This window comes from Microcebus murinus, chromosome 1 (genome assembly GCF_040939455.1).
Source record: "Microcebus murinus isolate Inina chromosome 1, M.murinus_Inina_mat1.0, whole genome shotgun sequence".
Taxonomy (NCBI): domain Eukaryota; kingdom Metazoa; phylum Chordata; class Mammalia; order Primates; family Cheirogaleidae; genus Microcebus; species Microcebus murinus.
The window spans coordinates 1,600,154-1,624,238 of NC_134104.1; the positions used below are offsets into that span (position 1 = coordinate 1,600,154).

The 24,085-nt window shown below is 58.9% G+C and overlaps 4 protein-coding genes across 10 annotated transcripts in view; 2 read left to right on the forward strand and 2 right to left on the reverse strand.

The window, feature by feature from the left end:
- Nucleotides 1-24,085, forward strand: part of TSPEAR (thrombospondin type laminin G domain and EAR repeats) — a 132,206-nt gene that overhangs the window by 32,464 nt on the left and 75,657 nt on the right. The gene's annotated exons all lie outside the window — the stretch shown is intronic.
- Nucleotides 4,648-5,736, reverse strand: LOC105879649 (uncharacterized). Its single transcript, XM_012780019.2, has one exon. The coding sequence runs from the start codon at nt 5,734-5,736 to the stop codon at nt 4,648-4,650; it is 1,089 nt and encodes a 362-aa protein (XP_012635473.2).
- LOC109730175 (uncharacterized) lies at nt 15,984-16,916 on the reverse strand. 4 transcript variants are annotated; one of them, XM_076002980.1, is made up of 3 exons: nt 16,685-16,916; nt 16,485-16,600; nt 15,984-16,388 (listed from the first exon to the last, which is right to left on the reverse strand). In XM_076002980.1, exons 1-3 carry the CDS (start codon nt 16,914-16,916, stop codon nt 15,984-15,986), a joined length of 753 nt encoding a protein of 250 aa, XP_075859095.1. The 4 variants fall into 4 exon arrangements, with proteins under 4 accessions (XP_075859095.1, XP_075859165.1, XP_075859137.1 ...); XM_076003050.1 differs by lacking the exon at nt 16,485-16,600 and having other exon boundaries at nt 15,984-16,292; nt 16,371-16,460; nt 16,653-16,916; XM_076003022.1 differs by having other exon boundaries at nt 15,984-16,032; nt 16,123-16,292; nt 16,386-16,916.
- LOC142870946 (uncharacterized) lies at nt 21,616-22,682 on the forward strand. Of its 4 annotated transcripts, XM_076003190.1 has the most exons (3): nt 21,616-22,127; nt 22,206-22,431; nt 22,582-22,682. In XM_076003190.1, exons 1-3 carry the CDS (start codon nt 21,687-21,689, stop codon nt 22,680-22,682), a joined length of 768 nt encoding a protein of 255 aa, XP_075859305.1. In that variant the 5' UTR covers nt 21,616-21,686. The 4 variants fall into 4 exon arrangements, with proteins under 4 accessions (XP_075859305.1, XP_075859227.1, XP_075859268.1 ...); XM_076003112.1 differs by having other exon boundaries at nt 21,616-22,148; nt 22,221-22,682; XM_076003153.1 differs by having other exon boundaries at nt 21,616-21,975; nt 22,060-22,682.

The window sequence follows — 24,085 nt, forward strand, 5'->3', positions numbered from 1 at the left end:
CAGCACCCAGAGGGCTGGCAGGAGGGGGTGACACATAGGGAGGACTGGCAGGAGGGGGTGACACACGGGGAGGACTGGCAGGAGGGGGTGACACACAGGGAGGACTGGCAGGAGGGGGTGACACATAGGGAGGACTGGCCGGAGGGGGCCACGCACACAGTGGGCCTGCAGCTCACGGGCACACACACGGAAGACTGGCATCTCACGGGCACGAGCACGGCAGGCCTGCAGCTCTCGGGCAGGCACACCGAGGACTGGGAGGTCAGGGGCACACTGCAGGTGGCCTGGCAGGGGCTGGGCCTGCAGCCCGGGGAGCAGCTGGTGTGGCACATGCTGGCAGGGGTGGGGCGGGGCTGCAGAGGGGGAGTGGCGTGAGGAGCCCTGTCCCTGGCGGCCTTTATGCCCAGGCCAGCGCCGGGCGAGGCGGAAGTCAGCTGTTGTCTTCCTCGTGCTGCTTCCTCCCCGTGTCCCCCGCGTCCTGTTCTCGCAGGTGAGCTTTCCTGCATGGGCCCCACGTACATAGCTCCGCCCCCAGGCAAGTGTCTTCTCCACGAACAGGACGTGCTGGTTCTACCCTGTGCAGGTCCCTGTCGTGTCTCAGGCGTGACCGTGCACGTGGCTGCACCGGCGCGACTCACAGTTCCCAATCCGGGTTCCTGAGCTCCTGCCTCACAGCCGGGCGTTGCTGGCGTTTCTAGCCACCCTCTTGCTCTCTCCTCCCTGGCCACAAGTTGCCGGGACAGCTGGGGAGCAAAGGAGCGGAAAAGGGAAGGAGGGGCATCCCCGTGGCGCTGCCGTGACCGCCTGTCCGACCCGGCTCCTGCCCTACTCGCCTGGCGGTGCCAACAGCCCCCTCTGCTGAGCTCTGCCCCTGTCTGAGTCAAGCCTGGCCCCTCCCCCATGGGCCACACCTCCACCTGAATGTCAGGGGACATCCTCCTCGTCCCTCCCAAGGAGTCCGACAGGGGCTGTGGTTGTCCCACTTCGAGGGACCCTGTCCCGCCTCTGGGGTCTCCTCGGTGCCCCCTCACCTGGCCTGTAGTGGGTCCAGGGCCCAGGCCTCCCCCCACCAGGAGCTGGCAGGGCTCTCCCCAGGGAAACCCTCCTAAACCCTGCCCTGTCCTTGGACCCCAGCCATCGCGAAGGCTGCAGGGAGGGCGCACTGATGTCTCGGGCTTGTAGCTCCAGTGGCGCTGGGTGGGGGGCGTAGGGTGGTGCAGGGCGGCGCAGGGTGGCAGGACATGTTCCCTCTCAGTCTGGAGGCCAGAGTCCAAGGTCGAAGTGTCAGCAGGGCTGGTCCCTCCCGAGGCTGGGAGGGAGAACCTGTCCTGAGTCCCCACCCCTGGCTCCAGGTGCTGGTCGGCGGTCTCTGGCACCCCTGGCCTGTAGCAGCCTCACCCAGGTGTGCGCGCCCGCATGCCCACACGCCCACGCGCACGCCTGTGTCCTGACCCCCACTCTCACGGGGACGCAGTGCCCACCCGGCTCCGTGTCTACGGGATTACATCGGCAAAGACCCCGTTTCAGAGTAGGAAATAAGGCCGCATTTAGAAGCATCAGGGTCGGGGCTCCAGTGTGTGTTTTCAGAGGGGACACGATTCAACACACAGAGGGGCAGCGCAGAGCCTGCGGCCAGCCCTCGTCTGAGCTCTCGTGTGACGGTGCCCTGGCTGCCCTGGGCTGTGTCCTCTTTCGTGCTGGTCCCTTGGGAAGGAAGGGTCCGCTCTGAGAGACCCTTCGCTGGGGCTCTGTCCCAACCCACGGGCATGAGGAGGGCGGCTGCAGGGCCTGAGGGCGCAGAGGCAGAGCCTGCGGGAGGCCTGCGCTGTCGCCGGGATCGCTGCGTGTGGGCAGAGCTGGCGTGGCCCCGGGGTTCCCGCGTGGGTGCTGGGGCGTCCTCGAGCGTGTAGACTGCCTGGAGGGGCGTCGTGCTCCGCAGAAGGGGGCCGCGGGCACGCAGGGTGCCGGGGCGCTGTTGCAGAACCAAGAAATGCCCTGAGAGGAGACCGGCAGGCGCGGCCTCCTGCGGGTGCCTCACGTCTGGAAACCTCGGTCACCACCATGCTGTTGATGAGCCGCAAAGGGGGTCCCTGAGCTCAGTCGCCTGCGGCACAGAAAGCTCAGTGCCGGAGACCACGAGGGCCGCCGAGGAAGAAGGCGCTCACTGTGGGGGAAGTCGGCGGGCGGTGGAGGCCCGCCCCAAACCCACCTCCCCGACCAGTGACCAGCGGGGCTTTCCTAGAGGCGGAATGAACGACCGACGCACGAAGTCGTGAGCTCCGCTCCACGTTCGGCTGGGGTGCGGGGCACGCAGGCGCAGTGAGAAGTCGCACTGGCGGACGCGTCCAGGATCAGAACCGGCGAGCGAGCCCCTCCCAGGGAGATTTAAGCGGCGTAACCAGCCGGGGTGACCCTGGCAGCCCCTCAGTCCTGCACACAGGCCGGTGGGGAGTGGGTTGCTCAGCGGGTCCTTGGGCAGGAGCCGTGGCGGGGCCGCTTGTCTTATCCTCTCAGCGATCGATCAATCCGGTGGCGTGAGCATCCGCAGTTACCTGGGGGCTGCAGGAGGGTCCCACATTTCTGGGGAAACCACTCGAAAGGGAGCGGATCAGTGAAGCGGAAAGTTTCAAAGTCTGGGCAGTAAACCTCGCTGGCCTGGGGACGGGAGACGTCGGAGAACCGCAGGAAGGCGTTTGGTTTGCAGCCAGTTGCAGAGTCTGGTGCTAATGAGCAGGTGCCCTGCAGAAGGGGCTCTCAGAGCGCCGCCCCGGTGGCCCTTTCCCAGCCTCCCTCGCACGGAACGGCCTCCCCAGGCTGGCTGTGCCGTCCCCTACCCCTGGGCGCGGGAGCCAAGCGCCCCCAGCCGCGCACCCACCTTGCCCCCACCCAGGACCTGCCCGGGCGCCTTCGGCTCCGCCCAGCAGGCAGGAGAGGAAAGTGTCCCTGTTTCCTCGGTGCTTTGCAGACCGTCCCTGACTTGGGGGTTGGGGGTCACAGGCCTGGAGGCCTCAGAGCACTGGCGCGGGGGTCACCCGGTGACCCGGGGGTCACGCACCTCTTTCTTCCACGGTGAGCAGGCTTCGCCCTCTGCCGACCCGGCCTCCCCGAGGTGCTGGCGTCACGGGCTTGCCCGCGTGGGTACCCACGGGTGCACCGACACGCGCCTCCAGCCACCCTGCGCGTCGGCCTGGCGCCACCAGAGCGCATGTGTCTGCACGCCGCCTGGCCGTGCCCGTCCGCGCTGTCCCTGGCTTGCCGGGCAGCTGCCATGGAATGGCTGCGAACGCGCTCACGCACCTGCGCGCCCGCGTTTCGGCTTCCTGGAGCCTTAGGTTGCTGGGTCCACGTGCGGGCAGCCCTGTGCCTTGCGCGTCTTTGGTTAGAGGTGAGGTGGAGCCTCCGCCGGTCCTTTCTAACTCTGCGCCTGAGGAGTCCCAGGCCTCCGTCCACTGATCACGGCGGCTGCATGTTTCTGAATACTTGGGTAAGCGGGTAGTGTGGACACCGCGTCCGTACACTCTGGCAGCTGAGAGACTGAGGAGCCCCTGCAGGTGTGAGTCGCCACTTTCTGTTAAAGGTCCTTGTAAGGTTTTGCTCCGTCCCCTCTTCCCTGGGCTGAGCTGAACTGGGGTGGGGGAGGGGTAAAAGTCCCGCAGCCCCCAGGAGGCGCCGACTGCCCGCTCTGCTGTCCCGTCTGCTCCTAGCTCAGGGACTAAGTGGGGTGCTTGTTGCTGGTCCTGACCCCGCTGGTGTGACTGGTCCTTTCTTGACACTCTAGTGCTAGTGGTCCACTGAGACTGCAGCCTCCTCTTCCCCCACTGTCCCAAGGGTTCCCTCTATGCTCCTCAACCAGCCCTAAGCTCTAGGTAGGAACAGTGATGTCTAAGCGACTCCTGAGCCTGTCCTGGGACCCACAGAACTTGCCAGTTCTTCAGAGCACACAGGGATGGTCCTCAAACTCTTGTGGCTGGGCCAGCTTGAGGGCACCCCTCTGGGTGCCCACCTCTGTCCATGGTCTGCCATCCTGGGTCACATGCTGGGAGCCCAGCCTGGGGCCCGGGGCTCTCAGGGGACAGCAGGGCAGGGGTTCTGCTTCTCCCCAGCTCACCTTCAGCCCGGACAGGCCAGGGACAGGTATGGGCAGGTGCCCGAGCCCCTCGGGGTCTGTGCCTGCTCTGCACCTGTGCCAGCTTGGAGGCCGTCCCTGTGGGCAGGGTGTGGCTTCGCGGTGTAGGGAAGGGAGGTGCAGCCAGGTCCCATGTGCTCTCGGCTCTTGCTGTCACTCATGTGCTTTGACCTTGGAATCTGAGAATACGTGTGGACTGTCTGGCTGCTGTGGGACGGGGGACCCACAGCCCAAATCCGTGGTGGCCGTGGGGGTTCAGGGGAGGAGCAGAAACATACAGAACCCGTAACTCCTGGCACAGATGTTTTATTGATTATGGTAGTAATTGGCCTTTGTCATGTCAGATGCAAACCGTCAGTCCCCAGGGCCTACAGGCACCCCGTTAAGGGGCATCTGGGTCATCTCTTCCTGGGAGTGACGGGGGAGGAGCTGCATGTTCAAGCCCCCTTCAGGCAGCAGCAGCTGTGCAGCCGCCACAGGGCAGGGAAAGCCTCAGCCTGCGAGGACAGGGGACGTGTCCCTCAGCAGTTGGACCCCTGCACCGAGAGGCCACAGCAGACCGGGCGGGGACAGGTGGGGCGGCAGAGGAGGGACACGCAGGAGGCCGGGCGGGGACAGGCGGGGCGGCAGATGAGGGACACGCAGGAGGCTGGGCGGTAGCAGCTGGGCTGGCAGGAGGAGGCGGGGGCACAGCAGGCAGGTCTGCACATGGGGCGGCAGAGGAGGGACACGCAGGAGGAGGGTCTGCAGCAGGGGGAGGGGCAGGGGGAGGAGGTGCAGCAAGCCGGCTGGCAGCTAGACTGCTGGCAGCACGAAGAGGATGCCCCAGTGCAGACAGGCTCACAGCACATGGGCTTGCAACACACAGGTTTGCAGCACACGGGCACACAGCAGGACGGCTGGCAAGGGGAGGAGGTGCAGCAAGCCGGCTGGCAGCTAGACTGCTGGCAGCACGAGGAGGAGGCCCCCGTGCAGACAGGCTCACAGCACACGGGCTTGCAACACACAGGTTTGCAGCACACGGGCACACAGCAGGACGGCTGGCAGGGGGAGGAGGTGCAGCAAGCCGGCTGGCAGCTAGACTGCTGGCAGCATGAAGAGGAGGCCCCAGAGCACACGGGCACACAGCACACGGGCTTGCAACACACAGGTTTGCAGCACATGGGCACACAGCAGGACGGCTGGCAGGGGGACAGGGTGCAGCAAGCCGGTTGGCAGCTAGACTGCTGGCAGCACGAAGAGGAGGCCCCAGAGCACACGGGCTCACAGCACACGGGCTTGCAGCACACGGGCACACAGCAGGACGGCTGGCAGGGGGAGGGGGTGCAGCAAGCCGGCTGGCAGCTGGACTGGGGGCAGCACGAGGGCGTGCAGGCGCTGGTGCAGACGGGCTGGCAGGGGCTGCACACGCAGCTCACGGGGCTGCAGACCAGGCTCAGGCAGGCGGCCGGGGCGCAGCAGCTGGGGGCGCAGCAGGGGGGCTCGCAGCAGCTCTCTGGGCAGTCGTCCCCCTGCCAGGAGTCGGGGCAGGAGTCGCAGGAGCCGGGCAGGCAGACGCGGCTGCCGTAGCTCAGGTCGCTGGAGCAGACGGACACGGCGGACGCGGCCATGCTGGGGCTGAGCTGGGAGGGTTGAGTGGGTGAGTGAGTGGGTGGGTGAGTGAGTGAGTGAGTGTGTGGGGTGCTCGGCACTGTCAGCCTTTATACCCCTCCTGGCTTGATTGACGGACAGGAGGCCCCACCAGCTTCCCCTTCCCTGTTGGTGTTTGGCTGGAGGCTGGAGACCCCTCATTAGTGCTGTTTTATCATCTGCCATTATTTTTTGCTCATAAACTTGTGTGTATGTTGCAGGACTCTGTTTCTTCCTCTGTTCTTATTTTGGCCCTAGAAAAGGTGTGGAAAATATTAGAGGCGAGCTTCTGTTGAGTTGAGCTTTTAGAGGTGAGCACGTTTCCAAATCTAAGAATTCTGAGTCCATCTATCCTTTGTTTGAAATGATTAAATATTTTTTATTGCTTTAAGTGTTTTAAAATATAAATATGAAGAAAAATGTGCACATCTGATAAAGTACAACTGGCGAGTGGAGCTGGATGTCCTCCTTCAAATATCTGTGCCCTGCTGAGGACAGTGCCCGGAGGGAGGGTCAGTGTCCGGTGTCCTGCGTTTTCTCTTCGTATCTCTTTTGCTCTTCATGACGTGCTCAGGGTCCTCTCTGCTATGTCTGAAGCTGTCCCCCCATCTCTTCCATTATCATTTTGCCAGGGAGAACGATCAGCACTTCTCATATACAGAGATTTTGAGGCCTTTATTTTAGTATTCCTTGTGCATGGAAGTGCTTTGACACCCTCAAACTGAGGGGATAGTTTGGCTGGGTATAGAATTCTCGTTTTAAATGATGGTTTTCTCAGAGCAATGAACACAAACCTCCACTTTTGAGTCGTGTCCAGTGTTGCTGATGAGAGTTTGATGCTGGTCATTTGTTATGTTTCATAGTTTCTCTCTTTTTAAATTTTTATTTAACTCTCTGGGAGCATTTGTTTTTTTATTTTTTTATTCTTGTTCTAAGATGTCATGTTTTTGTTCCCAGCCTCATGTGTTATTTTGGTTTCTGTGGGTTGGAACTCATTGAGCCTTTGGTTGTGAAGACCTATTTCAGGAAGTGTTTGTTCATTCTTTTAAATATCCTTTCCTCTTTCCTGGTCTTTCCTTTTGTGACTTTTGATTGTGTCTTGTGATGCGAGTGGAACATGTTTTGAACTCACTCTGAGGATGTTATTTTGAGTTTTTAATAGTTTTCTGGCTGGGCATGGTGGCATGCACCTATAGTCTCAGCTACTGCGAGGCTGAGGCAGAAGGATCACTTGCCCAGGAGCAGGAGGCTGCAGTGAGCTATGAAGATGCCACTCACTCCAGCCTGGGCGACAGAGAAAGACCCTGTCTCACACACATACAGAAGTTTTCCATTGGTTTTATTGCACATGAGAGGAAATCTCATTGGTGGCAGCTCATTCGATTTTCTGAATGGGAGACTGAGTTATTTTGCGCATTGGGGTCCCGCTCCAACTTACGCACTGATCTCTTCCCACCTGCTTCTCTCTTCTAGTACGTAAGGGATCCAGCCGAGCCTCCCTTTCTTGTTTTTATGCCATTTTTAATTCATTCTTATTCTAACCCTTTAAGCACCCTTCCAGTGGGTATCACAGGGTCGTGCGAGAGCCACACGCGTAATCCCCTTTCCAGAACTGAGGAGCTCAGCGTTGCTTTAGGGAGATGACAGGAAAGTCAGTAGGTCAGTGCCCCGTCCTGTCTCTGGTGCTCACAGGTGTGACAGGCCCCATGTGGTCCCTTGTCCGGCAGCCGCTGTGTGCGGTGCAGCATCAGAACATGTCTTCACACATGCAGAAGTGCTGAGAGCAGGTAAGTCCTCTTCCAAAGAGGACAGTGGGTCAGCGGTGACCGCGAAGACCCAGAATTCAGACCCATTTCCTGCACGGCCCCCAGCCGACCTGCCTCGGGACTCACTTTCCCCACTGACGTCCGGATGCCCCTTAACGGAACGGGCACCACGGTCCCTCGTCTCTGTGTTTCCGTCTGTGGTCCGCGCCCTTGGTGCAGCTCCCGTCCCCTGGCTCTGGACTGGCCGCCGCTTCCGAGGCGTCCTCCCGTGGGCGCTGCGCTACCCAGCGCTCTGCGGGGTCTGCGCGTGTGCTCGCTGCACACGTGGGCTTGGCCGAGAGAGAAGATCCTAAGTGTTCTCCCCACACGGGAAAGGTACAGACGTGTGGCGACCACGCTGATTCCTTGGTTGTGTAATGGTTACGCAGGCGCGCGGGCACCAGACGCCACGCTGTACCCCGGGCGTGCGCACCAGACGCCACGCTGTACCTGGGTGCGCAGGCACCAGACGTCACGCTGTACGCAGGCACGCGGGCACCAGACGTCACGCTGTACACAGGTGCGCACACCAGACTTCATGCTGTACATAGGGCGCGCACCAGATGTACCTGGGTGCGTGCACCAGACGTCACGCTCTACGAAGATGCATGCGTACCAGACGTCACGCTGTACCTGGGTGTGTGTACCAGATGTCACGCTGTACCTGGGCGTGCGTACCAGACGTCACGCTGTACGCAGGCGCTGTACACAGGCTATAAAAGCCCGAGGCAAAATTCCCGGAAAATTAGAGTGGGAAGAAAGTGAGCGCCGAGATCACGACCGCGCTACGCCCGGGACGCCACAGCTTCGCGGCGAGCGGCGGCAGGAGGCGCCTCCGTCACTTCCAGAAACGAGCCCGGGGTCTGCGGGGTCCCCTTGTCGTCCCCGGCCCATGGCGTAAAGGAGTGAAACGAAACAGAGTCTTCATCTCGGAGAGGGAGGAATAACACGCGTGTCACTCGCGGAGGACACCCCCACCTGCCCGCCAGGGCGAGTGGGTCACCTCACTCTACTCGCATGCCCAGAGAGGTTTCGCTCCTCTTTACAAATTATTTGATCATTTGATGAGAAAGTTCTATGCAGTGAAAGAGCCCCGGGCCTGGATCGGGGCAACTGCAATGAACTGTCACCAGCCTACGTCAGATTTCCGGAGTTTGATCATTCTGCACCAGTGACACTTTGTGTCTTTTTGTCAACAGCTCCCCACGTCCCCACCGGCCAGCCCCTGCGATCTACCCTCCTACCCTCTGCCTGTGTGAATACGACTTTTTCAGATGCCACGTGTGAGTCACACGGCACTTGCCCTTCCGTGGCTGGTTTGGTCACTGAGCCTGGTGTCCCCCAGTTCATCCATGCTGTGGCTGACGACGGGTTCCACTCGTTGTTAAGGCTGAATACGATGCCATGGTGTGTGCGCCACACTGTCTCTGTCCGGCCACCGTTAGACTCTCAGGTTGACCCCAGCCCGGCCGCTGTGACCAGCGCTGCAGGGAACACGGTTGTGTGGTGTCTCCATGAGATTCTAGTTTCATTTCCTTTGGATAAATTCCCCGAAGTGGGGCGCCGGACCACACGCTCATTCTGTGTTTAATCTTGAGGAACTTCCCTGCTGTTTTCCACGTGGCTGTAGGTGATGGCTTCTTTTACTTTTAGTGCAGTTCCATGTTACGTTTTCCAATGTTTTATTTAGAGTCCTTACTTTATATTTTTAATGAGATTGATCTACAGCCAGTCTCTCTCTGTCTCCTACGCACACTTGCAAACACACACACACACACACACACACACACACACACACACACACACACACTGTGTTGCTGGTCCGGGCAGCAGGGCTTCGGGAGTCTTGCTAGATAAATCCAGAGGACTCTGGCTTGTTCTAATGTTTGGAGCACCCAGGAAAGGCTTGTACGTGGAAGGCTGCAGGTGCACACCTTGGCAGCCACCTGTGCCTTTTGGAAGACAGCTGTGCTCACCACTGTACCACCACCGCCGCTCCGACCATGCCTTTTGAAGACTCAGATCTTTCAATAACTCTTCAATATTTTCTTGGATATCATTGTATTAAATTTTTCTTTTTTTCATTTATTTTTCTTTTAGCATGTTACAGGGGTATAAATATTTAGGTTACATGTATTGCCCTTGCCCCACCCGAGTCAGAGCTTCAAGCGTGTCCATCCCCCAGAAATTTTTCATTTTGTGAGTGTGGATAATTTACGTGTTTTAGAATATGGTGCATTTCATTTATATTTTCAAAGCTTAGGATAAATATGCCCATATGACTTCCTTGTTACTTAGAAAAATCTCTAAATCTGTGAGCATATTTTCTTTTTCCATTTTAATGTGTTTATTTTCATTACATTTGCCAGAGCATTAAAAACTTTAGTGATACTTTAAAAAAGTCTTTGTTTCATATTTCACTGGTTTTAATTTTAAATCTTTTAATATTCCTCTCTCCTACCCTTTTAAATTTATTTTTTTTAACATATTTCTCTAGCTCGTTGAGCTGAATGCTTACGTTCTGCTTTCCCTCCCTCACATTTGCAGCCAAGTTTCTGTTGGCGACACTTCTCTGTGTCCTCTCTCTGCCTGCTTTAGGTGTGTACTGTTTCCAGCGTTACTCATTTCTAAATAGTCTAAGATGCCCATTTTAATTTTTACTACGCGACAAAAGTAGTAGGAAAGGCTCTTTGAGTTTGCGAGCGGCGGCCAGCCACACCGAGCAAGCTGCTCCCGTGGCGCTGCGCCCGCGCCCAGTGCGGTTTCCGCCGTCCGGGCTTAGAGCCCGGCCTCGCCGCAGGCTGCGCTGGCACCTGCAAAGGTCTCCGGGACGTTTGCACAAAGGGGCTTGTGTTTCCTTTGGTTGGAGATTGCAGAGTAAAAGTCTCAGAAGGGTTCGTGGGTAGTGACTTTCTGGATTCCTGTTGTTGGAACGGCCCTGGGGCTGCGCTTGCGTGAGATTCTCCCCGTGGGGACCTTTCTTCCTGCTGGACCTCCTGCTGCTTTCTCCTTGTGGATCATCCGTTTCCCAGACCTCGGCGGGCTCGGGGTCCTTCCTGCTCAGGTCTTCATCTGTCCACGCACCGCGCCGGGTCAGTCGCCTGGCCGCCCGCGCCACTTCGTGGATAGCTCCACGCTCTCGCACTCTGCTGCCAGCTGCCTGCCCCTGCCGGCCGCGCCTTTTGGTTTCCGGGGACTCTGAGTGATTCCCTTTCCTCCTCCTCCTGCTCCTCCTCCTGCTGCTGCTCCTCCTCTTTTAAAATCAGCCTCCTGTGCTTTCTTTAGAAAGTGACAGCCTCCGCGTTTCCTTGGCGTCTGCGCTGTCGTTTGCTCAGGGTGTGCTTCTCTTTCACGCTCACGATTTCCTTGTTCACAGGCCCTCGCTTGTTATCCGTGAGTGTCAGCCGCGGTCTGGACCGGGCCGCGCGCACGGCCAAGACATCTGCGCAGCAGGACACGCGGGCTCTGCGTGTGCAGCTCACGGTGGCGGCCAGGAGGTCTGTCGAGGGTGGGGCCTTCCCGTGGTGGAGGATGACGCATATTAATTCAGCTGTGATCACATCAGGCCACACTCAGTAAACTTCAGTTAGATATACATGAAAATCTACATTGTTTTGTAAAAATCTCCAGCTACTGTGTACTTAATAATTTCAAAAAATGAAAGCTATTTGTTAACTTTAAAGTTATATGACCTTTTAATGACTCTTTTGTGTCTGCTTTTTGTTGGAAAGCATTTGAATGTGTGGTTACAGCCTGGAGGTTGCAGGTTCAGCTGATCCTCTAGGTGGGTAGCATCAGTCATTTGTGACCTTTAGACCATCTTGATTTGGGCTAGATAGGAGAATGTAGATTGGCAGCAGTAAGTGGCTGGACAGCAGGAATGAATTTTTTCAGACATGTTGTGGAAGGTGTGGGTGTCCTATTGCATTTTTTTCGTATTTAATTGGATCTTTCTTAGCATCAAAGAATGACTTTAAAATGTCATTTCCCGAGAGCTCAATCAATTCCATCATCTGTAGGTCTTTAGGTGCCTTGGTGATAGCAACTAGGTGAGGCTGACATGCTAATTTGAGTGTCCTGCCATGACTGTCAACATCAGTGAACTTTCACTGTGTTCTCCAATTAATAGGTCTATAACAGCTGCGTATTCTTCACGTGATTCTCATATGTCATCCTGCTCATGAATGGCCTTTGCTAACTGGGGAAAACGTCCACCCGAAATTTCCTTTTGAAGAGGTGTTTTGAAAAGAGATAGCTTTTTCCAAATGCTTGGATTTTTTTTTGCCACATACCATCTATAGACTGAGTTTTACCTTGTAAAGAAATATTCAAGTCATTTTGATTTGACCTGGTATCACACAGAAATGCTGCATTCCTATAGAAGTCTTCTCTCAATAGTTCACATTGCTGAATCTGTTCTCCATAAAATTTAACTCTCTGTTCTCGCAGAGATAAAATTTCGGCTGTTCCCGTGTCAGCCAACACACTTTAATATGGCAAATCCACGCTGATTTGCCTCAAGGTTCAACTTTAGCATGTTACAAAACTGATGATGTAGTGTTGCATTTGCATGAATACAGCTAACGATACTTATAACTTGTTGCAAAGTGTGGCTTGCAACAGTGGCTTTAGAACAGAGATTTTGCTGATGCAAGATACAATGAAGAGAAATGAGAGCATCTGGATCTGCCAAGACTTTTTTAAATCTGTGCAATAAACCCTTCATGTTTTCTTATCATGGAAGGTGCACCGTCTGTACAGACACTCACGAATTTACCAAATTCAGCCCAACTTCATGACGTTTATCTTGAAAATTGTTGAAGATAGCCATTCCCCGTGTTCTGTTCGCAAGAGTGCCCAAAGCGAGTAGCTCTCTGTAGCAAAGAAAATCTTCTGTTATGTCCCAAATGAAGTATAAAACCCATGCCCAGTCAGTGGTATCAGTTGATTCATCCAAAGTGATTGACAGAAACTAGAAATCAGTAACAGACGGCAAAGGGGAAATTTTGCTATGTGGAGATTAAACACACACTTGAATAGCCAGTGGGTCAAAGAAGTAACCAAAAGGGTGGTGAGAAAACACCACATGTGAAAATACCGCAAATGTGCATTCTCACGGTAAAAACACGGTAGATCTCAAGTCAAGCACCCACCTTTACCGTTGCTGTCATTTGGGTGTTTTGTCTCCTGTCGAAGCCTGGTCTCCGGTGTTGGAGGTGGGGCTGGTGGCAGGTGTTTGGGTGGTGGGTGCGGACTCCTCCGGTTGGTGCCATTCCCAGGGCAGCGAGCGAGCCCCCGCTTAGCTCCCACCAGAGCTGGCCATGGAAGGCTCTGGCACCTCTCCGGTCTTGTTCTGGCTTCTGCTCCTGCCATGCGGCCTCTGCACCCGCCGGCTCCTGTTCACCTGGCAGTGTGAGCGCACGCACCTGGGCCCCGGCCGGCAGCAGACAGGGGTGCGAGTCTCCCGAACAGGCCGCGGAGCCGTGTGCCCAGTGAGCTGCTGTTCTCTGTGACTTACCCAGCGGCGGGCACTCCTGACAGCAGGGAGTAATTGCACAGACGGACCGAGATGCTCCTTAAGGAGCTAGAAAAGAGAAGCGCAAACTAAACTCAAGGCTGGCAGAACGAAGGAGATAGAGATTAGATACCAGAATAAAAGGAGGGAACAAAGAAATTGAGAATAGGAAAACAATGGGGAAAATCGATGCAACCAAAACTTAGTTTTTTGGAAAGAGCAATAAAATGGACAAAGCTTTAGCTGGACTGACTAGGGAAAAAAAGAGAAGATGCAAATCACTAAGATCAGAAGGTGAGTGGGAGCATTAGCACTGGCCTCCCGTCAGCACGGAGGATGGCGGGACGATGCTACGGAGAACCGTGCGTCAGCCCGTGAGACAGCCGGGCGTGCTGCACAACCCCACGGCACTCTGACCGCCGACCCACGCCTTCCTGTCCCGCATTTCCTCGCGGGGCTTCGCGGTACTGCCCAGCGCCCTGTATTTCATCCTGAGCCGGCATTTCCCACAGGGGAGCTCTGCAAGCGATAAACCCTGTCGGCGTTTATTTATCTGGAAGTGTCTTAGCTTTCCCTTCAGTTTTGCAGGATAGTCTCAGTGGATACGGCCGTCTGGGTGGGCAGCATTCCCCCTGCACCGTGAGCGGCTCGCCCCTGCCTCCCCACGTCCCGGCTCCTGGTGAGAAACCCGGCGTCGATCTTCGTCCCGCGGCTTTCCAGACTCTTTCTGTGCTTTCAGGGATTCGATTGCGTCTCTCTGTGTGGATCTTTTTGCGTTTATTCTACTTGGAGTTTATTGAACTTCTCAGATGTGTTTCATCATATTTGGGGAGTTTGGGGGCATTATTTTCTTCAAATATTGGGAAAATATGTACTGTATTAAAACACACGTAACATAAAATTTGCCATCCCATTTTTAAGTGTGGGGTTCTGTGGGAATAAACACAAAATGTGCAGCAATCGCCAACATCCATCTTCACAATTCTTTTCATCTTGCTACACTGAGACTCTGTCCCTATTAAACACTAATTTTATTTCCTCTCCCCTCTCCCTGGCAATCACCATTCTACTTTGGTCTGTAAAATTTATCTTCAAGCATTTTTTATGCTCCTTCCTCTCTCTCCTCTCTTTCTGGGACTCCTGTGAAGCTCATGTTCTATGCTTGCTGCTGTCCTGCGGGTCAGCTAATCTCTGTCATTTTTTTTTCTTTATTCTTTTTGTTTTCCCACCTTTCAGACACGGAGATTTCAATGGACCTCTCTTCCTGTTCTCTCATTTTTCTTACACCTGCTCAAATTGGCTGTTGAACCCCTCAGTGAGCTTTCTCGTATCAGTTATTATACTTTGCAACTCCATAACTTCTATTTGGTCTCTTTTTATAATTTCTCTCTCTTTGTGATAGTCTCTGTTTGTTGAGAGATTGTTCTCCTGGTTTCTCTTGGTTCTTTGTCCATGGTTTCCTTTAGCTCTTTGAGTACGTGTAAAAGAGTTAAATCGAAATACTTTGTCTAGTCAAGTCAACCCTGGGCTTCTCCAAGGACATTTTCTATTAACTGTTTTTTTATCCCCTGTGACCAGGCCATGCTTTCCTGCTTCTTTGCATGCCGAGTGATTTTTGTTCAAAACGGGACATTTTGCATATTGTAATGTGATAATTCTCAATGGCAGATTCTCTCCCCTCCTTATGATTTGTGGTTGCTGATTGTCCCTGGGTCCCTGAGGCCGAGAAGTGTGGGAGGCATCGCTGCCCAGGTCATGGGGTGCAGGGAGGGTGTGGAGGAGGGAGCTGTGGCCCTGGCGTCCTCCCTGTCTCCCTTGCACGGAGCTAAGACACCCCCAGGAGGCCTCCCTCCTGCCCTCTGGTCTGCACATGTTCTCACGCTGTCCCGGGTGTCCTCCACCTTCACCACCATGACCTTCCCTTCCCCGCCGGCCCCCACCCACCCTGCCCAGCAGGTGGGAGCTCTGGAGGCCACGTCTCCGTTCTCTCTCTGTCTCAGCGGCGCCCGTGCGGGAGCAGAGGTGTCCCCGAGCGTCCCTGAGTGCAGGAGCCCAGGACGCCCAAACCTTCCGGAGCGGAGAGCTCCTTGGCGCTGGGCCAGCTGCTGCCGTGTCCCCCAGGGCACTGGGCCAGCTGCTGCCGTGTCCCCCAGGGCACTGGGCCAGCTGCTGCCGTGTCCCCCAGGGCACTGGGCCAGCTGCTGCCGTGTCCCCCAGGGCACTGGGCCAGCTGCTGCCGTGTCCCCCACCCCCCGTCTCCCACCTCCCAGCACAGCTGCGGCCCTGCCGCCCCGGGACAGCCCACCTGGGCCCGGAAGGAGCTGCTTCTACCACGGGGGGGGGGGGCGGGGGGGGGCTCTGGCCTGAGCCAGGTGGCGCCCAGGTGACCTGTGAGCACAGCTGCACCCCGCAGGGCCTGGGGCGGGCTGGAAGGCAGAGCAACGCCATCGGCTGGACAGGGGCTTCCAGGTGTCCTGTGCGAGAGTCCCCGGGTCCCCACAGCTGGGATGTAAAGAGGTCCAGCCCCCAGAGCAGGACCAGAACTCCCCACGCCCCACCCGCCGGGCAAGCCACAGTCAACACGGAGGGCAGCGTGGGCAGAGCGGGTTTTATTGGAGCTCAGAGGCCGAGAGCAACCGTTTGGGTGGAAAACCAGGGTCAGGCAGGGCCCCGCCCTGAGCAGCAAGGCACGTGGCCTGGCGAGAAAGTGCAACGTGGAGCCGCTGGGCTCCCGTGGGCCGAGGGCCGGAGGGAGGAGTGAGGCTGTCAGGCCAGACCAGGCTGGGCGCTGCGGGAGGGGCTGCTCTTCTCAGCAGTGGAGCTGCCTGGGCAGGGGCTGGGAGGCCAGGGGGTCCCAGGACTGGCAGGAAGGGGGGACCTGAGCCCGCTGGCCCTGGTGACGTGCCCATCAGCAGCTGGACTTTTGGCCCAAGGAGAGGCCACAGCAGGCTGGGCGGGGACAGGTGGGGCGGCAGAGAAGGGACACGCAGGAGGCCGGGCGGCAGCAGCTGGGCTGGCAGGAGGAGGCGGGGGCACAGCAGGCAGGTCTGCACACAGGGCGGCAGAGGAGGGACACGCAGGAGGAGGGTCTGCAGCAGGGGGAGGAGGTGCAGCAAGCCGGCTGGCAGCTAGACTGCTGGCAGCACGAAGAGGAGGCCCCAGTGCAGACAGGCTCACAGCACACGGGCTTGCAGCACACGGGCACACAGCAGGACGGCTGGCAGGGGGACGGGGTGCAGCAAGCCGGCTGGCAGCTGGACTGCTGGCAGCATGAAGAGGAGGCCCCAGAGCACACGGGCACACAGCACACGGGCTTGCAGCACACGGGCACACAGCAGGACGGCTGGCAGGGGGAGGAGGTACAGCAAGCCGGCTGGCAGCTAGACTGCTGGGAGCACGAAGAGGAGGCCCCAGAGCACACGGGCACACAGCACATGGGTTTGCAGCACACGGGCACACAGCAGGACGGCTGGCAGGGGGAGGGGGTGCAGCAAGCCGGCTGGCAGCTAGACTGCTGGCAGCATGAAGAGGAGGCCCCAGAGCACACGGGCACACAGCACACGGGCTTGCAGCACACGGGCACACAGCAGGACGGCTGGCAGGGGGAGGGGGTGCAGCAAGCCGGCTGGCAGCTGGACTGCGGGCAGCACGAGGGCGTGCAGGCGCTGGCGCAGACGGGCTGGCAGGGGCTGCACACGCAGCTCATGGGGCTGCAGACCAGGCTCAGGCAGGCGGCCGGGGCGCAGCAGCTGGGGGCGCAGCAGGGGGGCTCGCAGCAGCTCTCTGGGCAGTCGTCCCCCTGCCAGGAGTCGGAGCAGACGGACGTGGCGGGCGCGGCCATGCTGGCGTGGGAGCAGGTGTGCTGGCGGAGAGTGAGTGGGTGTGAGCGGGTGTGAGCAGGTGGGTGTGTGAGGTGCTCCGCGCTGCTGGCTTTTATACCCCTCCCGCGCGAGCTGTCCCACCGGAGCCTCAGCAGGGCCGTCCCCTTCCTTGTTGGTGTTTGGGTCCTAGAGACGCCTAATTAGCGCCGTTTCGTGTTTAGTTCTGGGAGTTGTTGTTCAACTCGTAAACGTCCTGCAGGCACCTCTGTGTGTGTTGACGCCTCCTCACCTACCTGTGGCCGCAGAACGTGCTGTGGAAGACGACGGCGTGGATTTCTGCAAACACAGCGTCTGGGGCCGGCCTCAGCCCCGTGAGGTCCGTGCATCCTGTTCCCAGCTGGCCTCAGGCTGTGCCCTGGGGGGTCGGCTCGTCCGGGCTGCGAGGCTTCCAGAATGCCAGGCTGCCCCGCCCGGGTCAGAGAGGGGTGAGGGCGCAACGTTTCTGGAAGAGGCTCCCAGTCCTCTCCCTGGAGCAGGAAGCCCCCCGAAGGCTTCAGTGCAGGTGGGGAGCAGGTCGCGGGACAGTCCTGTGGCCCATCGTGATCGCGGTGGTCCCCATGGGCCGCGCACGCCCTGTCCTCCCTGTGCGTCCCCTCCCGTCTCCGTTCACTTTCGCCCCTGAGCTCCTCGCGCATGAGCTCTGCGGAAACCGCCGCCGGCTGGGCACGCAGGTCTGTGGGCTGCCGTGACCCGAAGGTGACAGGCGGGACGGCGTCTTTCAGGGGCTGAGGGACGGTCACTGCACACCTGGGGTTCCCGGGCAGGAAGAACACTGCTCCAAGCGAAGGTGGAAAGGGCATTGCCGGGCAGACGAAGACCGCACCAGCGGACCCACCCCAGAGTGAACACGGAGGGATGTTTCGGGTGCCCGGAAGAGGGACACGCGGGAGGAGGCCAGGGGGACCCGACAGGACAGACGAACGGGCAATCACGAGCGGGACTGACGCTCCTCGTATCGGCAGTGTTGTGATGTGATGACCTATCTGTGACGGCTCGTGGCCTAAACTGTGCGTAGAAATAAAATTCATGGAAGCACGAACGGTGGAAGGTGAGAGGGAAAACGGAGCTGAGTTTTTCCGAGGCCTTCGCACTGTTCGGGCGCGGTGACGTGTGACTCCGGTCACACCTGAACGGCCCGCGTGCTCGCGGCCCTCTCCTGGGCGGTGGCGGGGGAGCAGCAAGAGCCAGGTGGAAACGGATACGACCGCAGAGGGAGCATGAATAACAGAAACATTTTATTAATCCAAAGTTGACAGGAAGCGATTTTTGAAAGAAACATAAAACAATCGGGACCAACAACAACAAGGATAGACGATGGCGGACATGAACCCGGCAATCAGTGATTAAATCAAATGCAAGGTGCCGCGTGTTCTAGCTAAAAAAAAAGATGACTGGTCTGGATAAAAGATAGAAAACCTAAGTACCGTGTTTCCCCCAAAATAAGACAGGGTCTTATATTTATTTTTCCTCAAGAAGACACGCTAGGGCTTATTTTCAGGGGATGTGTTATTTTTTTTTTAAAGTACAGTACAACAATCTACATTTATGCAAATATAGTGAAGTCATCTTCTTCTGGAACATCATCCTCACTCTCTTTTTTTTTTTTTTTTTTTTTTTTTAACTTTCCTCTTCTACTGGAGCATCCTCACTCTCCAAACCCCAAATCCCATCCTGAATGTCTTGCGACTATTTCCTTTAGGACCACTGGCCCTGATCTCTCCTGTCGAGCACTAGAGCTGTCACGGGGCAGATGAGAAGGGCTGCTCGTCTTCTTTCCCGCTCTGCGACGACACGCACGGGTTGTGCAGATGCGCTGCGTAGCCACGCCCGTCGCTATGGCTTATTTTCGGGGTAGGGCTTCTATTGCGCAAATGCTTAGAAATCCTGCTGGGGCTTATTGTATGGGTAGGTCTTATTTTCGGGGAAACACGGTATGTGCTGTTCCCACAAGACGGAGCCCACAGAAACGTGCAGGGGATGGTCGGGAATAGCAAGATGGGAGGAGACACAACGGAAATGCTGCCGTGACTTGTGAGTACCGAGGCAGGTTTTAGAGCCGGGATCATTATTAGAGATAAATAAAGACATTTTATTTATTTGTTTATTTATATCTAATAAGGATATTTTATTATTATTTCAAGAAGGCTTCATAAGCTATGATTAAAATCTGGGCAACATTTCTTTAAATGCAACTGAAGGAACATGAAGCTTATCGGTGATGTCTGCACAAATCTTTTTGTTTTTGTTTTTGTTTTTTTGCTGGTTGGACATTTGGAAATAAAGACGTTGTATAAAGTTAAAAGCGTCGACCCACCAGGAGGATATAATGCCTCTAAATTTGCATGTGCCTAATTACATGGCTGAAGGCAAACAAAAAAACACGACAGAGCCGAAAGTAGAAGCAGAGAAAGGAACAGTCGTGTCGGGGGCGTGAATTCACCTCTCTCAATAATTGACGGAAAGAGGCAAAAGCAACCTCAGAGCGAGAAAGGCTGTTCTAGGTTTGGAGTGGAACAAACACTAAAGCCATTATAAAAAGAAGACCGATAAACCTAATTACATGAAAATGTCAAAGTTGCGTGAGATAAAACACTGTGAGCCGACTGAAAGGACAAACAACCGTGTGGGACTGTGTCTGCCGCGTGTGTCACGGGGGGCGGGGGGGCAAGTCCACCCGGCGTGCGCAGAGCCCCCACCGGAGCTGCCGCAGTGCCCACGGCACAAGGGAAAACGCACAGGGGTGCGGAGACCACCAAAGAAAACGCACGGCCCTTAGCCACGCCAGTGTGCTCAGCCCCATTCGAAACGAGAGAGAGGGAACGAATTTAACAGGCGTGTGGGCTCACGTCTCACATGTCACGTGCAGAGGCCGGGGCGGGGCAGGTGTGGCGACCCCTCCGTGCACCTGCTGGCGGCCTCCCCGCTCGGCGGCTGCGGCTGCTGCGTGTCGACACCCAGAGCTTTGTACCTCTGAGCCCGAGTGGTCAGCGTCCGCCCCGTCCGTACGCCTGGGCAGGCGTCACCGCCGTGGGGTGGTCCACCCTCAGGGTGCTCAGGGCCCCGCCTCCCGGTGCCAGATGCTGGGGGTCCCCGCCCCTCGAGTACAGGCCGGGCCTGTGACATGCGTGTAGCCACCAAGCGTGCAGCAAGGGTGACGGACGTGTGCACTCACGGTGCCTAGGGCTGGGATGCCGTGTTGGGAGCGTGCACCCTCCTCGCTGGCTGGGAGGAGTTGGGGGAGAGACGGGGACTCCAGCTGCCGGCCAGGGAGAGCCGGGGCCCGGCCCCACGGCCCGCGAGGAGCCAGGCACCGGCTGCCACGGCACGCGTGTGGGCGTGCCCCTTCGCAGCCCAACCTATGAGAGACGCTGGACACAGTCCTTCCACGAACGCAGCCCCGCTGTGCCGGACCCCCGCTCGCAGCACCTGTGAGGTGACAGGTGTGTGTGGCTTGAAGCCCGCACGCGTGTGTGAATCTGTGACACAGCTGTAGGAAATGAGCACGCAGACGGATGCGGAACTCTGTGCAGACAGGAAAGAGATTTCTACGTACTCGTAGGAAAGGAGCTCTGTTTTGCATTAAGTTTTAAATAAGTGGGGAGCGTGTGATACGATTTGTGTCTTCAAATTTTGCGCACGTACACAGAGGACGGACAGACAGACGGATGGACAGGCAGACACGGGCTCGTTATTCGTCACCCATGGATCCGTGCTTGCGAGTTGTTACCCCGACGTTTATCTGTAGCCTCTAAGTCAGTGCCGGCGGTGCTGGTGCCGTCAGCCGCGGCCACTCACGGCCCGGGGCACGTGCGGGCTCCGGACGTGCAGGTCCCCGGGGCCCCGCCGGGCGTCGGCCGTCCTGTTCCCGCTCGTGCGGGCAGTGGGCGCCGCTCCCCTCCGCTGCCCTTGCGGTTCCTCCGCTCCAACGCCCCGGGCGCGAGGCGGTCCCAGCACCAGCGGCCACGCTGCGTCTCACACAGAAAACACGCGTGTCGGACGTGCGTCATGCACGCAGGCTGAGATGCGGCGCCGCGGACAGAGAGTTTCCCGCCCGGGTAATGGGACGCGCTGGGCGTGTTTGTGCAGAAGGGGACAAGGACGGGGAGAGAGCGCAAGAGGGTGAGCAGGAGACGGGACCGTGCGGGGCTGGGAGTCGGCTGCACCGGGACTCCGTCTTCACGGGGCGTCTCGCCTTCCCTGCTGGGCCCGCGGACACCAGCTAGTCACCGTTGAGGCAGCGACACTTGCCGCGCTGGGTGCCGTGCTTGGGAGACGGGGCTGGGGACCACGGAAGGGCTGGCCAGGGCGGCCGGCTCCCTGGAGGCGCAGGGCACACGGGGGCCTGGGGGGACAAGGGGCGGGGGCTGCCCTTGGCGAAGAGGGGTGCCGAGGGTTCACGGAGCAGGGGGCTGTGCAGGGCCTGAGTGGGGAGCGGCCGAGCCCTCCGTCCTTGTCCTGAACATGCAGTCCTGCCAGCAACCAGGCATGCAGCAGACACGGCCCAGACGTGGCAGGAGTTTACGAGCCGGACAACCTCACAGGCAAACAAACATCTGATGACGGGCTGGCCCGGCGCTCAGCAACAAGGAAGGGGCGGCTTGGGGCTGGGACAACAAGGGCGGGAGGGGTATAAAGGCTGACAGCGCCGAGCACCCCACACACTCACCCACACACTCACCCACACACTCACCCCACACTCACCCAGTCAACCCTCCCAGCTCAGCCCCAGCATGGCCGCGTCCGCCGTGTCCGTCTGCTCCAGCGACCTGAGCTACGGCAGCCGCGTCTGCCTGCCCGGTTCCTGCGACTCCTGCCCCGACTCCTGGCAGGGGGACGACTGCCCAGAGAGCTGCTGCGAGCCCCCCTGCTGCGCCCCCAGCTGCTGCGCCCCGGCCGCCTGCCTGAGCCTGGTCTGCAGCCCCGTGAGCTGCGTGTGCAGCCCCTGCCAGTCCGTCTGCACCAGCGCCTGCACACCCTCGTGCTGCCCGCAGTCCAGCTGCCAGCCGGCTTGCTGCACCCCCTCCCCCTGCCAGCCGTCCTGCTGTGTGCCCGTGTGCTGCAAGCCCGTGTGCTGTGTGCCCGTGTGCTCTGGGGCCTCCTCTTCATGCTGCCAGCAGTCCAGCTGCCAGCCGGCTTGCTGCACCCCCTCCCCCTGCCAGCCGTCCTGCTGTGTGCCCATGTGCTGCAAGCCCGTGTGCTGTGAGCCCGTGTGCTGCAAGCCCGTGTGCTGTGAGCCCGTGTGCTGCAAGCCCGTGTGCTGCAAGCCTGTGTGCTGTGAGCCCGTGTGCTCTGGGGCCTCCTCTTCATGCTGCCAGCAGTCTAGCTGCCAGCCGGCTTGCTGCACCTCCTCCCCCTGCCAGCCGTCCTGCTGTGTGCCCGTGTGCTGCAAGCCCGTGTGCTGTGTGCCCGTGTGCTCTGATGCCTCCTCTTCATGCTGCCCGCAGTCTAGCTGCCAGCCGGCTTGCTGCACCTCCTCCCCCTGCCCCTCCCCCTGCTGCAGACGTGCCTCCTGCGTGTCCCTCCTCTGCCGCCCCGTGTGCAGACCTGCCTGCTGTGCCTCTGCCTCCTCCTGCCAGCCCAGCTGCTATCGCCCGGCCTCCTGTGTGTCTCTCATCTGCCGTCCCGCCTGTCCCCGCCCGGCCTCCTGCGTGTCCCTCATCTGCCGCCCGGCCTGTCCCCGCCCGGCCTGCTGTGGCCTCTCCTCGGGGCAGGGGTCCAGCTGCTGATGGGCATGTCCCCAGGGCCAGGGCTCAGGTCCAGCCTGTGCCTCTCACAGCCCCTCAGTCCAGTCCTGGCCCAGGTTAGGCGGCTGCCCCCACCTGGGCAGGGGCCCCCATGTCCCTTCTGTGCTGCCCTGACCTCCCCTGCTGCCACCCCGGGGCTGCCCCACCTTCCCTCTGTCCCTGTCCTCCCTCCCAGTGTCTCTGCTGCGGGTCACGTGGCCTCGACTTGAACCTGTCAGCACCTCTCGGCTCCCAATAAACGCGCTGTGACCCCTGATTCTCTTCTCCTGTGATGCTGGTGGGGTTGGGGACAGGGATTTGAGCAGACTGTGGCCTCCTCCTGCCAGGGACATTGCTAGGAATGAGTGACTCAACCTAGAGACCGCAGTGCAGTGTCCTCTCTCCTTGGTGTCACAGGCGGGACTCTGGCCTCGCCCAGGAAGGCACAGTCCCTGCCCGGCCCTGCCCCGGCTCCCCAAGGCTGGTCACCCCGGAGTTCCCGGCTTGGGGGTCCTCCAGGCCCCCTGGACCGTCCCAGCCGTGTTCCACCGGGGCAGCCCCAGCCCCCAGAGTCGCCCCCCAGGCCGCCGCCTGCTGGTCTGGGCACACGGCCTCCGGGCCTGGGTCTCCCTCCCGGGGCGTCCCGCCCATGGCGCTGCCCGCACAGTGGACTCCGAGGCGGGAGAGGGAGGAGCTGCTCCCCGCTCTCGGGAGATAGCGGCGTGAGTGCGAGGAAGGGTGTTGTCACGGGGTGGAAACGGGCTGCTGGCGTCCTCCTCTGGCAGCCTGAGGATGGGGGTGGAAGGGACCGGAATCCACCGCGGGACTGCGCCGGGCCTGGGCACAGCACGGGGCCGTGGACAGCAGCCCGCTCTGGGGTCAGGATGCTGCTACGGGGCACAGGCGGCCACGGACCCTGGTGAGAACAGGGAGGAGGACGTACTGGGGCCACGGTGGTGGCCAGAGCCGTTTCAGTGAAGGGACCACTGTCCCCAACAGTGAAAAGCTCACAGTGGTCAAGGCCCCCTCCCCACGATTCCGCACCTCAGCCCGTGGACCAGGAGAGAGTCCCTCACCCTGGGGCCCGTGTACATGCCAGGACCCGGTAAGGGCACCCCTGCACCCCGTGAGGCCCCAGCCCCCCCAGGCTGTGTCTCCCCACCTGCTGCCCGGCCCCCGGCCCCCTCACCCCCAGCCTGTACCTCCACACGCGTGCACAGTCGGCTCTGCTGAGGCACCCTCGACACGGGCACTCTTGCTTGTGTGGCTGGAAGCGTTGTGACAGGGGTCTCCGTCCTGCAGCCCCGCCCAGGCCCGGAGACGCACCATTCCCATTGCTCTGACAGCCTCCCGGCCTCCCGCCCCCCGACACGCTGAGCCCCGGCCGCCCTGGAGCCAGATTCAGC

Coding starts and splice junctions, on each gene's coding strand:
- LOC105879649 (XM_012780019.2), bottom strand. CDS start 5,736: ATGGCCGCGTCCGCCGTGTCCGTCTGCTCCAGCGACCTGAGCTACGGC.
- LOC109730175 (XM_076002938.1), bottom strand. CDS start 16,916: ATGGCCGCGCCCGCCACGTCCGTCTGCTCCGACTCCTGGCAGGGGGAC. Junction 16,545..16,637: donor TGCCCGTGTGCTGCAAGCCC/GTGTGCTGTGTG, acceptor TCCCCCTGCCAG/CCGTCCTGCTGTGTGCCCGT.
- LOC142870946 (XM_076003092.1), top strand. CDS start 21,687: ATGGCCGCGTCCGCCGTGTCCGTCTGCTCCAGCGACCTGAGCTACGGC.